This window comes from Sorex fumeus, unplaced genomic scaffold, assembly GCF_029834395.1.
Source record: "Sorex fumeus unplaced genomic scaffold, SorFum_2.1 ptg000010l, whole genome shotgun sequence".
NCBI lineage: Eukaryota > Metazoa > Chordata > Mammalia > Eulipotyphla > Soricidae > Sorex > Sorex fumeus.
In genome coordinates this window covers 25,161,911-25,175,975 of record NW_026606067.1, presented here as the reverse complement: position 1 = coordinate 25,175,975, position 14,065 = coordinate 25,161,911, and the positions used below count along the sequence as shown (strand labels likewise).

Genomic DNA, 14,065 nt, shown 5'->3' with positions numbered 1-14,065 from the left:
ACCCATACCTGTCATGTGCTGTGGAAAATGCTGGAAGCTGCCTTGCGCTTCAGCCAGACTCAGTGCAGACACAGCATTTTCACCTTGCACGGGAGCTGGGTTCCACCCCCAGCACTGCACAGGATCCCCTGAGACCTGTCACGAGTGATCCCTGAGCACAGAGCCAGGAGTGATCGCTGATCTCCCTCACCACAAAATAAATCAGATTCGGGATCCAAGTCGACCTGAGCAGCAGCGTTGCTCAGCACTGTGGATAGTGGCTCCCGAGAATCACTGTCCCACCACTAGTGGGTGCTGAGCCTAGGATGGGCCTCAGGGGAGCAGTGCCCACCCCCGACCCCCCGCCACACACACACACAGCCTGGAGACTCCAGAGGGTCTGTGGCCAATGAGCAGGAGCCAAACAAACGAAGCTTCCTGGAGAGACAGAGGAAGGGCATCAGACAGGGAGCCTGGGTACCATGGCACCCCAGGAAGTGCCGCCCCCAAAAGGCCAGCTGTCCACCCTGTCCCAACCTGCCTATGGCGCTGTCTTCCTGCCCCGGCACAACTGGACTTTAGTCTCCGAACAATGGGCTATTTTTGGGGGGTTCGTTTTGTTTTGTTTTTGCTTTTTGGGTTACACCTGGTGATGCTCAGGTTACTCCTGGCTCTGCACTCAAGAATCACTCCTGGCGGTGCTCGAGGGACCATATGGGATGCTCGGAATAGAACCCGGGTCGCCCTGCCTGCTGTGCTATCGCTGTGCTGTTGCTCCAGCCCCACAATGGGATATTCTTAGGGCCAGGGCAGAGGCATCCCCCAGCCCATCCTGCTCCACATTTCCCACCCATCTATCTCAGCTTGCCAGGGGTAGGGTCAGTCCTGGTGGGGTCCAAATGCCGGGGGTGGGCTTGGGATAGGCAGGCATAGGAGGCTGAGGTGGGGAGGTGACCATTCCTGTCCTGCTGTCACTCACCAGCTCCAAGGTCTTTGCACATGGTTACCTGATGGCCCCCCCGCTTCTGCCAGGCTCAAGGCCCCTGCAGGGCCAGCCGCCTCCCCACACAGCCCAGTTTCATGGCGCCATCTGCAGGCTGCGCCAAGAACCCGCTGCAGGAGGCAGACAGAAGGCGGTGCAGCCGCGAGACAGCTGCGCACAGTATGTTCTGGGTGGTCAAAAGGGACTGTGAGGGGAAAGTGTCCTCTTCACAAGAGACCCACCTGTGCCAAATATGTCCTCTCCAGCAGTGACCAGAGCGGTCACTGGCTGCCCTGGACCCAAGAGAGCCGCATGACTGTCCCCCGCCCTGCATCAGGCCTGCAGGAGCCGAGATTGGTGGCCCAGTGACCCGGGCCTGACTGCTGGGCTCAGGGATGGGCTCCATGCAGGGACGTGGAGGACAGAGGTGGAGCCCTGCTCCCTGCTGGAAAGTCATTCTTGAAGACACGGCTCATCTGACCCCACCCCTTCCCTGATGCTGACAGTGTCCCAGCCACACTGGGCACCGAGGACTGTGCATCTCCCCAGATGAAGTATTCAGTACCAGCACCACTTGCCCTCCCCATGTGGGGTACTCAGCAGCAAGCACCACACCTCTCCCTGTGCCAAGGATCTAGCGTCAGCACTTTGCGGCTTTCCCGGGTGAACTTAGCACTGAGGCCCTACTGTGCGGGGTGCTCAGCATGGAGTCCTGTGTTCTCTGACCTGGGCCCCTGGGCAGAGCCCAGGATGTAGCAGACACGACAGGGGTGCGCCATGAGGTCCTTCTGCAGAACACCCTGATGGAGCCCCAGGTGCTCGTACCCACCAGCCTCCCCTCGAGGCTCTCCGGTGCCTCCGCCCTGCCCTTCAAAACTACCCCGCACCCCCATGGCTCACCCGCTTCCGCAGATTGTAGGTGAGCACGAGGTTTCGGGAGAAGGAGTGTGAGAAGGCAGTGTAGAATTCCAGAACCTTCTGCAGTGCATCGCGCTTGATAACATGCAGGTCGCAGTAGGTGAGGGCACGGACATTGGCGCACGACTGGGCCAGAGCAGCCTCCTTCCAGAACACATCTCCGAACACATCCCCCTTCCCTGTGAGAGACAGAGGTGAGTCTGGCAACCACCCAGAAAAGGCCAATGAGGCCCCAACCCCACCCCCGCGGGCAGACACCTCCACCAACTCCGAGTCTTCTCCAACCAACTGAGTGTGGACCACTCACTGCATCCTCCCCTCCACTCCAGTCTCTGAGACGTCTGAGCCTGGACACGGAGGTGCTGTACCAGGACAGAGATTTGCTAGCATCAGGGTGTAGCAGGAAAGCCTCTGCTGTGCCACCCCTGGCCGCCACCAGCCACAGTGAGCAAGTGTGCCTGGGACCCTGGGCACGGCAAGAGCTCAGACACACAGAATGGGGGCAAACAGCTCCCTCCTGAAAAGCGATTCGTGGTAAGAACATCAGGGTTCCTGGGGCATTTGTGGGGACACTCGTCTGTCAGAACGTGTACCTGGGCTGGAGAGATGGGAAAGCAGCGACCAGGGTTTGATCTCCGGCACCACATACGGTACAGTGCCAGGAGTAAGCCCTGAGCACTGCTGGGTTTAGCCCCGAAACCAAAAAATGGGGAGGGGGAGAACTTAGACCTTCAGCCCAACCCATGTTCCTTCCCTTCCCTCCTGTGCAGGGTGTTTTGGGGGAATGATCTGGTCCGTGGGGTGAGGGCCTGGTGGGACCCCTCCTCCCCCCAGCCTGGTAGGCGTATGTGGGGCACTGTAAGCTGGGAGAGGGAGGGAGGGAGGGACAGGACTGGTCCGTGAGTTTCCCTCTCCCCCCCTCCCAAGAACAGAAGGTGCCGGCACCACTTGGCAATGGACTCGCTGAGCTCACTGATCTGGTGCTTCCCGGATGCCTGCCAGGGACAGAGTGTTCCAGTTGGTGCGTGACACAGGGTATCAGCTTGCCCCCCCCCCAAGTCCCCGTCTTCATGGGTAAAGAACAGTCACAGAACAAGTGGAGGACCTGGGCACAGGGACAGCTCTGCCCCCACCTCCTGCTTCCCCTTTAAGCTACTAGGGCTCAGAAACGGGGGCCGCATCAGCATGTGGGGGCCAGGCATGCCCTCAGCATTGACCGAACCCCGACTCAGGCACTGTGTCCTGAGCGACCTGCTGCCCCAAGCCCTGCTCTCTGCTGCTGGACCCCAGCTCCTCACAGTCCAGCAGTGGCCAAGGAAACTGGCTGGGTGCAGAAGGGTGTCCTCCCTGGGCCCCTCCAGGCTTTGATTGTGCAGTGGCTCTGGGTCTGGGTGATAGCAGAGACAGGGCCCGGCAGTGGGAGAGGCAGGTTCTGGCCTGTACGGTTACCTTTGGCCCTTGTGCCCTGCCTCTGCAGGAGGGAAGCCGGCGTCTGCCCCTCCCAGACCTGCACCCAGCCCTGGTCCCTGGGGAAATGGATGCTGCTCCTGCCCCCCCCCCCCAGCCACATGGACTCCCCCTCCCAGAGCTGATGTCTCTCCAGTAGAACCCCACCCAGGACCCCCAAGTGCAGGGCGCTGTCCCCAAGATCGCCCTGGAGCAGAAGTGAGCATGGGCTTTCTCATGCCCTCCAGTCTACGAAAGGGTTTGAGAGCTTTGGTGAAACTATGGGAGATGCACTGAGCCACAGCAGCAGACCGCCCTCCAGGTGTCCCCCAGAGATCACCCTGTGAGCTTGGGGGTGTCTTCCTGTCTACTTGAATATGTACCTTTTGTTTGGGGGGCCATCCCAGTGGTGTTTCAGTGATCAGTTCTGGTGGGTTTGGAGACTCCTATGTGGTGCTAGGGATTGAACCTGGGTTGGCTGCATGCGAGGTAAGTGTCTTAGCTCCTACGCTCTCTCTCCAGCCTTCAAATATGCCACTTTTATGTCGCTGAGATCACTGTATACACTGTATACACGTCCAGGTTCTGCGGTGTTTTTTCCCCCTTGTATTTGAAATATATTGCATGCCAACCCAACTTCTCCTTATCGTCATGGTAACCTCCACCCTGATTGAAGCTAATTCCCTACAGAACCAAACGTTTTCCCTAGTCCCTGAGGGGGTGGAGAGTTTCTTCCACAAAGACTTACTCCCACGTGGCTTTGGGGTCAACGACAAGTTGTTCTTTTAATTGCTTCAGCAGAAACAGACTTAGGCAAGAACGTGGTTTCCCTCCCTTAGTTAGGAGACTCCCAAGCAGAAATATTTGTGCTGATCCCAGGGTCTGCTTTTTTCCTCTTGCTGGGGAGCTGTCAACGAATGGGGTGCTGGGATACCCCATGAGTGTGTGAGCTTGGCAGAGGCTCGAAGAAACTACTGAGGCTTGTTTCAGGCTGGCAGTGCAGCGTTCCCAGGTTACAAGGAAGTGTCTCTGTCTGAAGGACCCACGGGGGGTAGGGGGGGCTGTTTAATAAACTGCGGGAGCAGTGGCCTCTCCACTTGGAACTCCTCCTCCGCCAGCATTCAAGCTCTGCTCTTCCTACCTGCCCCAGGGACAAAGACAGAGACTGCTGAGAGCATAGGTGCAAGCAAGGCACAATGGAGGGGCTCAGGATAACGTTCACAGACCACCGCCTGGCTGCAGCCAGGCGTAATCTGTCAGGAATTGAGGACAAGCCATGGTTGATGTGGTGTAACCAATCAGGTTGTGAGAATAAGGCATGGCCCAGAGTGTGACCAATCAGGTTGTGTGAGTAAGGTGTGGCCCATAGAGTGTTGACCAATCAGGTTGTGAGAATAAGCTGTGGCCCATGGAGCCCACTCAGACACGCCTGCCTGTCCCACCTGCTCTGCATCCTACCCGTGCCTTCTGCGGTGACCAGAGACAGGCGCAGTGGGCAGGCAGTACAGGACCCGGTCAAGCTCGAGTTCGAACCTCCAGGGGATCCAAGGCCCCCGGGCCATGGGTGCGGGGCATGCAGGGCCAGAGGTAGAATCAGGGCCTTGGCCCTGAAAGGTGAGTCCTTTGCCCCAGCCCTCTCTTGGCCACTCAGGAAGTCCTCAGGCTCCAGCTCAGCCACCGTCCCCATGGGCTCACAGCTCACGTTGGATCTCGGGTTTATCTGCAGTCACTCTGCCCAGGGTTGGCTTCTCTCATCTCTGCGGAAACCCACTTACCCACCTCCCTGAGCTGGGCATCGGTCATGTCCACGGGGCCCCAGTGGCCTCCCCACACCTTTTGTTCCCCTGGGCTCTGGGTATGAGACCAGCCTTGTGCTTCTGCCCCCAACCTGGCTCCACACACATCCCCGATCCCGGCCCACCAACTAGCCACCCCCAAGTCCTGGGGCCTCCCCCTGCAGCTGCTCCGGGCTGTAGCTGGAACCAGCAGGGTCCATGGTGAGGCCCAGGGCCTCGTGGACCCAGCTCCCACAGCCCCACTTCCGTTGGCCAACCACCCAGTGACTGCAGTCACTCATGCCCTGGGGTGGGGGGAGGATATTCTGAGAAGGCAGATGCTCGTGCCCTTGCAGGGAGGGCTGGGCTGGGCCAAGAAGCAGCTGCATCTCCGTGGGACTCCTATACTCGCGGGTCCTGAATGTGCCCCCTACCCTCCCGCCTCGAGACCCCAGATTCCCCCGGGTCCCTCCACCTCCTCCAGGAAGCCCTTCCAGCTTTCACAGGATGCCTCAGAGTTACCTGTGCTCCTGACCACTGTGTGAGGAACTCCTCAGGAGGGATGGAGCACTCACCCAACACTAAGATCTACATTTCACATCCCAAGGAGACTCAGCTCTGGCCTTAACTTCCCCCAATCCTGGCCCTTCCCCTGGGGCAGTGGGGGAACACCCCCTTCTGCTTGCCCCAAGCACAGGAGCCCGGGCGGCAGCAAGGGGCACGCACCCAGGATGGCCACCACCTCGTCATCCTGGATCACCTCCAGTGAGCCGGACACCACAAAGCAGAGGCTGTCGATGCTCTCGCCTGCGTGGTAGATCAGGTCGCCCGGCGCACAGTGCACGGTCTGGAACTCCATGGCCAGAGCCCGCAGGCAGCCGTCGCTCGCCAGCCGGAAGGCAGGGTGCTCCTTAAACACCCTGCGGTTCAGGTGCACACAGATGTCCGCACGCATGTCCTTGGGGCAGATCTGCAGGACCTGCATGCGAGAGAAACCTCAGGGTCTGTCCTCTTCCTGTGGGAGGGACAACGGGGCCATAACCACCCCACCCACAAAGCTGGGGGCAGGGTCCCCGATGGGTGCTGCCTGTGGCTGTCAGGCAAGCAGGGAAAGAACATCCTAGATGAACAGCAAAGGCTGCAGGTCAGGGGAGCTGAGCACGGAGTGTGGAGGGGGAGGGGGTCCAGAGGCTGAGACCTGGGGGAAATCCTTCTGGCCTTTCTGTTTGTTTGGCTCCTCCTGGGGGGCCTCAGGGAGGAGGCTCCTGTCCGTGCTCAGGGGTGCTCCTGGCAGGGCTTGGGGACCACATATGGTGCTGGAAGATCAGAGCCCGCGTGACTCAGTGCTGGGTCCGGGCCCTGCCCCTGTGATCTAGCTCTGGCCCTGAGGGTTTGGTTTTAATGCAATGCCTGGGGTATCCTGGGGACACTGGGAACATGGAGGGGCAGTGCCAACATCGTTTCGGGGGGGGATGGTGACCAGGGTTTGGGTCCCGATGAGGAGAGCAGACTGGCCGAGAGCAGGCCCTACATGCTTCAGGGGGACTCGATTCTGAGGTAGCCAAAAAGTGGCATCTGAAGGAGACACCCAGAGCCCTTTTCCCCAGTGTCTTTCTGTGAAGTCGGGACTTGGCATCTTCCTGTGAGATTCGAGTTTTCTGGATGGTTCTATGGTCATATGCTGAATCTGAGCTGTCACAGAAGTGGCTGTTCTTACAGGAAGTTAAGGGGGTTGAGTCACTCCGGCAGTGCTAACGGCTGACTCCTGGCTCAGGCTGCTGTGGGAACAATGGTGAACGGGGGCTCCGGGGGACCACATGCCCACCTTCTCGGTGTCAATGCCCCTGGACATGGACCAGGTGGAAACGATGTAGTCCATGACGCGCTCGCTCAGGCCCTTGGGCACCTGGTAGAGCTTGAGGAAGTCACGAACGCTGTTGAGCATCTCGTGGTAGCGGTTGGTGTTGGCATACATCTGCTGAAAGATGGTCGTCACATTCCCAAAGATGGTGGCATACAGGAGGGCTGCACGGGGGACAGCAGGGGTCAGCAGGGGGTGACCATCTGCGGCCCTGCACAGCTGCACAGGGGACAGCAGAGGGTGACCGTCTGCGGCCCGCACAGCCTCACCTGCATCTCTGTTCCCTCCCCAGTCCTGCCTCTTTATCAGACAGGGGGTCCCGGCACTGTGCCCTCTGAGAGATCTGGGGCTTCTCCAAGTGTCCAGCCTGGGTGTGTGGGAGAAAAGCTGACCTCAGGCTCCCCTAGGACCACTGGACCCACCTCAGGGCGCACCCAGAAATGCACGCTCACAACTCATGTGTGATCTGGGAGAAGCAGTCTCTCCTCCCACTTGAGGGCTAGAGCAATAGCACAGCGGGCAAGGCATTTGCTTTGCACGCGGCCAACCCGGGTTTGATTCCTACATCCCTCTCGGAGAGCCCAGCAAGCTACCGAGAGTATCCCGCCCGCACGGCAGAGCCTGGCAAGCTGCCCGTGGCATATTCGATATGCCAAACACAGTAACAAGTCTCACAACAGAGACATTACTGGTGCCTACTCGAACAAATCAATGAACAACGGGAGGACAGTGCTACAGTGCTAGGGTACTTGATCCCTAGGTCCTCGATCATAAAGTACTTAATCCCAAAGTATAAAAGCCCTAAATGCTTGATTACAAGGTCACCTTAATGTCAAGGTGATCTTCCCACAGGCAGAGAAAAACGTGTTGGGGAAGAATAGGCATGGAGGCTGCTGACCTGGCCAGCAGGTAGGGGAGCGGATGTGGAGTTGGGGGTGCGAAGGGCATGACCCTGGCACTGGGTCACAGTGTGGGCAGGCAAATGCTCAGCTCTGAGCCCCTGCCAGCCATGGCCTGGGCACTGCTCACCCCAAATGGCACACCACGCGCCCACAGCAGGGACTCAAACACCTCTGGCCCTGATTTCATAACAAGCCTGAAGACGTGCTGCTAAAAATAGTGTGGATTTGGCCCCCGTCACTTAAGCCAGATTCCTGCCACAGAGACGTTATTCTCAGTGCTGTCTTGTCTCCCACTCGGGGCGGCTAGCAGCACGTGGGGGCGCCTCATTTCACCCTGTATTTCTAAAGCAGTGGGGGGCAGGGAAGCAGCTCTGTTTGCTCACAGTCTCTTGGTGACAGCCATGGCCACCCAAAGCCAGTCACACCAAGAGCTGCCCATGGCCCGGAGGCCAGAATCCCTGGGGATGCTAATGTTACTGCCAGTTCCGGAGACTCCACATTTCATCGTGACCAACTGTTCCTCCCCCTCCTCCCCCCACACACACCTTACCCCGTCCACCTCAATCTGCAACTCATCCAGACCCAGTAAGAGAGCGGAGTGTCCACCCTCGGGGGGCTCTGAGGCCACCGATGGGGCCTGAGGGCTGCTCGAGCCTTGGGCCCCTGCATCCTGCCAGCCTTCTCATGGATGACCAGCGCATGCTGACAGACAAGCCCAGGCCATGGCGATGCTCTGAAATAGGCCGTGTACCACACGGCAGTGCCGCCGCCGAGCACCGGGCTGGGGTCTGAGCAAACAGCACTTCAGTGAGCACCGACAGACACCAGGCACAGCTAATGTGGCATTAGTCCCTGTGGGAGGCACGTCGGCACAGAGCATGGTCGGGAGCTAGTCAGCGGGCATGGCAGCCTCAGTCCAGCCACGGGAACTCGGAGACTGGACGCATTCCCCTATTCCCAGGCTGGAAAATGGGCTCCATCCTGTGCGTCTGACCCAGGTCTGTAAAGATGAGTCCACTTTCTCCAGCTCCTCCAGACACACACCCTCAGCGATTCTTCCCGTGGCTGCCATGTCCCCGCCCCCCAAGGACTGAGACCCCACTGCTGGGGAAAACAGGAGTCTGGCTCTCATCCAGATTCTCCCCTTGTGAGTGGGAGGGGGAACAGCCCGGAGCACCGTGAGGGGGCATGCATGACCCAGCTCAAGCACCCTGCACCCCATGGGCCCAGTCCCACCCTCACCTTTCCCGTGGCCCCCTGTCCACAGTGGAGGACTGGTGCCTAGGAAAGGGGTGGAAGAGAGAAGAGTGGGGTCCACAGCTAGATGCTCCTGGGCTGGGCTCAGGTGAGGAGGTGGAGCGGGAGGACGGAAGCCTGGAGACGGGCACCCTGGCCAGACAGGGCAGGGACAGGCCTGGCGAGGCTGTAGTTCGTGTTGCGGCCGCAGGAGCCGGCAGGGGACTCCGCGATGTAGGGGCATCACATGGTGCGGGGCCACTCCCCTCTCTGGCAGACAGGGCCTGCAGGCCTCATTCCCAGGGCCCTGACAGCTACGGAGCCCGGGACCCAGGAGCCAGAGTGGAGGAAAGACGAGAGGGTGTGGGTGCGTGATGGGAGCCGTGGCGCCGGCAAACACATGCTGGCGGAGGCGCATGGAAAGTGGGGGCCTTCCCCCACCTCTTCCGCCAGCGCTGGCATCTGGCTCGCCGGGACTCTGGGTGCCTCCAGCACGCGCCAAAGCCGGAAGGGCAGGGCAGGGCAGGGCAGGGCAGGAGGCACCTGGGAAGGAATCTGGGGGACGTGCCTCGTCAATGCCTCAACCCAGCAGAGCAGACCAGCAGGAGGCTGCGAGAGATGGAAGGGTCTGACAGTCTTGGCCCCAAAGCAGCACATCACCCCCTGCTCAGCCAGATCCTGCAAGCCTCCCACGGCCCCCTCTCTCTGACAGTACCCTCTCTGGGCCCCTGCAAGTGTCTGGCCTGACTCTAACAGAGTCTGGCTACTGCTAGCCACATGTGGTTTTCAGGTTCCAGCCCAGCTGGGGGCTCGGCGGGAAGGGACAAGCTCCAGGCCTGTCCCACAAGGTTCCCAGGCTCCTGGCACGGTCTGTGGGGACTCGGGCAGCTGGAGTCAGCAACGCGGCTGAGAGGTCTGGAGGTGCCTGGGCAAAGGACCCTCCTCCGGGGGGCTCTGGAGGGCCAGAGATGCAGTCTGCATCCCCCCCACCCCCTGCCCCGGACTGGGGAGGACAGGCATACCCAGTTGCCACTGTGAAGAGGCAGCTCACAGCCCTGCCAAATGCCTGCTGAGGTGTGCACAATTAAGGTCATTAGCTTATGAATGTGCGACGCTGGGTGGTGATTCAGTCATGAGATGACTGCAGAGGAGGGAGCCAGGGGGCCCCATAGAGCGCGCGCCCACCCACCGTGGAGCCAGGAGGGGTAGCCCTGACTCTCCTCACCATCCCACCCCACAGGTGGAGTGGAGGACCTGTGGTCCAGGCACTGTACACTGCAAGCGCTAGCTGAAGAAGGTTCCAGAGGCACACAGGACTTGTCCTGTGCACTCCCTTCCCGCAGTAGTAATGCCGACACTCCAGTGGGCAACCCACAGCCCTGACACAAAATCCTCAGATGCGGCGCCTAGGTCATGGCCTGGGCAGCCCTGGCCCTGGAAGATGTGAGAAGCCCCGGGAGCCAGGGACGGGCAGGAGGGGTCAGCATGAGGCTGCACACAGCCCTAGAGTCCCCCAAAGCCCCCCAGCACCTCCTCCAGTGTTCTCCACAGCCCCCAGTCCCCAGGCGGGGCCCACAGGGACGCAGCTCCAGAGGGAGCCCTCCACTCTAACCACTGGGTGCTGAGGAAGCCCTCCACTCTAACCGTGGGGACCATCGAGTTGGTAGCCTTCAACATCAGGGTCCTGCTCAGCCCTGACCCCTGAGAGGCCTGGAGCGCTGGTTTCCAGGGAATCTGGAGGCAAGGCAGGACAGGCAGGGGGTCCAGGTGCTGGGTCGAGGTACGGGACAGACTTCAGGTACTGATTGCTGAGTCCAGGTGCAGACACACAAGCACAGCCTTCTCTCTTGGATACCCTGATTCCTCAGCCCCATGAGGCCCCGCACCACATGGTCCTCCATCCCTGCTCTGGTAGGACTGGGCTGTAGCAAGGCTCAAGGTTTGTGTGCAGTTCTGCCCGAGGAAAGGACATAAGGGCAGACTGACCAGGCCACCAAGCACCAGCACCTTCTGACCCCGGACAGACAGTGCTTGAGAGAGGTCAGAGCGGGTTCGAGAGAAGCCCACCATTGTGGGCATCCTCAGTCTCCCCATTATGGGGTCATGGTGGCTGAGCCGTCTCAGGAAGGTCCCTGAGAGTCTTTGTCTGCAACAGAGGTGTGTGTGTGTGGGGGGGGGAGCTGGGTGCTGCCCACTTAGATGGACCTGAAAGGCAGTCCAAGGGCAGAGACGTGAGGGCAGTGACCACACCGTGAGGGGAACCCTGACCATGGCCTCAGAGCAGGAGCTGGTGGTGTAGACAACGCCAGGGGACAGCAGGGAGGTGGGGGGTTTCTGGGGGTGAGGGGCAGCCCAGGTGGGTGTGCAGTGGGGTCCCCACTGAAGAGCACTGCACAGAGACAGAATGGTGCTCTGCAACCGGCCAGCTGGTCTGTGGCGAGGAAGGAGAACTCTAAGAATAAACGAGGACCCAAGAGTTATTTCTTCCCTGGCATCCTGGACACTGCCCAGCTCCCAAAATAAACACAGCCCCCAAGAAAAAGAGCGGCCCCCGGCAGGGTAGAAGCAGCAATTACAATCCTCCTTCTCTCTAAGAATAGGACGCAAGGATGGGAAGGGCGCAGGGCACCGTCTCTGCAGTTACAGGGACCACGTGAAGGGGGGCTCTGACGGGCTCCGTCCCGCATTGGTCCCGTTTGGCTCCCACGGACGAGAACTACCCCCCACGCCCTGGGAAGGGGCAGCCCCAGCCCAGAACTGCTCTGAGCCCAGAGGGAGGTGACATGCCCAGGGACTCAGGAGGGATAAAGGGGGAGCCGCAGCTGGGTGGAGGGCCCACAGCTCTCTCCACAAGGGCACAAGAGCCTGAAACAGCCCCTCCCAGCCCCTCAGCCATTGGGGGTTTGGGGGCAGGTCACCAAGTCTAGCTCGAGCGAACAGGACAAGGACGATCCACAGGGCTCACTAGTCACGGTTGCGCCGTGTCCAGCCTCCTTCCTGCCCCTCCTCCTGCTCTCCGGGGCTGGGCACATGCCGAAGTTGGGGGGAGATGCGGAGAGGGGAGCCCGGGGCGGGCGTCAGCAACCACGAGCCTGTTAGGGTAAAGGGCCTGCAGACCCCGTCTCTCCTCTCCCCTTCTCTGGGCTTCCCAGCTTCACCGTGGCAGTTTGCCCACACATGTGCACTGGGTCCGAGTGTGAGTCCCCATCAAGATCTTCTGGCCCCCTGGAGCCTTCTCACTGCTCCACAGCGGGATGCCCCAGCAGCCACCTGGAGCAAAAGCACTGGGCACTTCTACCAAGAGCTACGGGAAGCAGAGTCCACATCCTGCTGGAAATGACCTTCGGTGCTCAGAGGGGACCCAGGGTGCACACACATCCATCAGCCTGCTTTGTCCATATGCAGAAGCAGTTGAGGCAGCAGAGCCTGGTCCCCTGCTCAGTGGGTGCTCAGAGAAGCACCTGGAATCCCACGGCTGCACCCGTTCATCTAAGCAGAGCGGCCAGTGGCCATGGCATATGACCCAGGACAAGGACATGGCCATGTCCCCCACAGAGGGACAGCTGTGTTGGTGTCTGAGGGGCACCTGGGCCCCTGCCTGCCCTCGTCTTGTTTTCGGATGGAAGCAGCCACAAACACGGTCCCTGTGGCAGGTGCGGCCCAGCTGTCTGGCCCCACAGTGGCCCTGGGCAGGGAGCCCTGGCAGTGCCCACTCTCCTGCCCCTGGCCTTTGCCCTGAAAGAGAAAATAGCTAGGGGGACATGCGTTTGGACAGTTGCGGGGAGGGAGTGCACGTTCACACGGAATGGCCATGCCAGCTGGGAGGAAGGCCAGGCTCCTTGAGTTTTCTCGAGATGCCCCCAGGGAAGCTGCTTTGGAAAAACAAGGACAAACCCAGTCTTTCTCTGAACCACAGACATGGGTTTGCTTCCTCTTCCGGGTGAAAGGTCACAGGCCAGGCCCTGAGCCTGGCCTGGGCTCCGAGTTCCAGGTGAGTGCAGCACCTTCCCCAAATTCATCCACAGGGACGCCAGGAACGGTCTGAGCATCTCCCCAGGCACACAGGGATGTGAGCCAAGCAATTCTGAGATGATTCTAGAAAAGTGACAGGACTGGGGCTGCCGCTCCAGTCTGACTCAGCAAAGCACTCAGCCACCCACAGGCACGCAGGCTGCTCAGGAAAAGGCCAAACGTGCCAGCAGCCACTGCTCCCCAAACCGAGCCCTGCAGACTGGCTCCAAGGAGACCCTGTGGTCCTGGCTGCTGCCGTGGGCAGAAGGGAAGGGCAGCGGCACCAGCCCAAGAAGGCGGGCAGAACAGCCCCTGGGCTCCTAGCGCAAAGCCACCATGTCTGCTGACAGCACCCAGGCCTGGCCCCAGTGGCCACAGAGGGGACCATCAGTCCAATACTCCGGCACTCACAGGGACCTGCTGGTCCCTAGGGCCATTCCTGCCCCCCTCCCCCCGTCACCCTGCGTCTCAGTCTCCACCAGTGCGGATCTGCCCTGCCCGCCCCGCCCCACCACACAGGGCCCCCACAGCAGGGCTGTTTGCTTCCCATCAGGCCCAGCCCCTCCACCCACCCCGTCCCTCCCACCTGAGTGCAGCCTTCGTGAAGCCTCGGCTCTCTAGCAAACAGCAGGGGCAGTGATCAAGGGGCAGAGACCAGCCTTGCCCACGCCAGCCCTGAGTCCCCTCCCTGCACCGATGGGCCTGGCTCCTCACCCCAAATAAGTCAAACAGGACACGCATTCCTCTTGACCAGGTCCCTCAGCCTTTCCCAAGTGTGGCCCCTTCCAGCCAAGCTTCCTCCCTGGGCCCTCCAGTCTCAAGCTGTGACCCTGACTGCCACAGGAACATGCTGGGGATGCCCAGGGGCCCTGTGGTCAACGCGTGAGACATGGGACCCTAGACCAGCGTGGTGCAATACAAGCCACGCTTTACGTTTTCTTAGGAGCCACGTGGA

The 14,065-nt window shown here is 60.5% G+C and overlaps 1 protein-coding gene across 2 annotated transcripts in view; it reads right to left on the bottom strand.

Moving 5' to 3' along the window:
* Positions 1-14,065, bottom strand: part of KCNH1 (potassium voltage-gated channel subfamily H member 1) — a 68,487-nt gene that overhangs the window by 3,540 nt on the left and 50,882 nt on the right. For both annotated transcript variants that reach the window (XM_056110500.1, XM_056110501.1), the window contains exons 8-10: positions 6,926-7,125; positions 5,827-6,079; positions 1,862-2,058 (exon numbers count right to left, since the gene is read on the bottom strand). In XM_056110500.1, the coding sequence (XP_055966475.1) occupies positions 1,862-2,058; positions 5,827-6,079; positions 6,926-7,125 (650 nt within the window). The remainder of the gene's footprint in view (positions 1-1,861; positions 2,059-5,826; positions 6,080-6,925; positions 7,126-14,065) is intronic.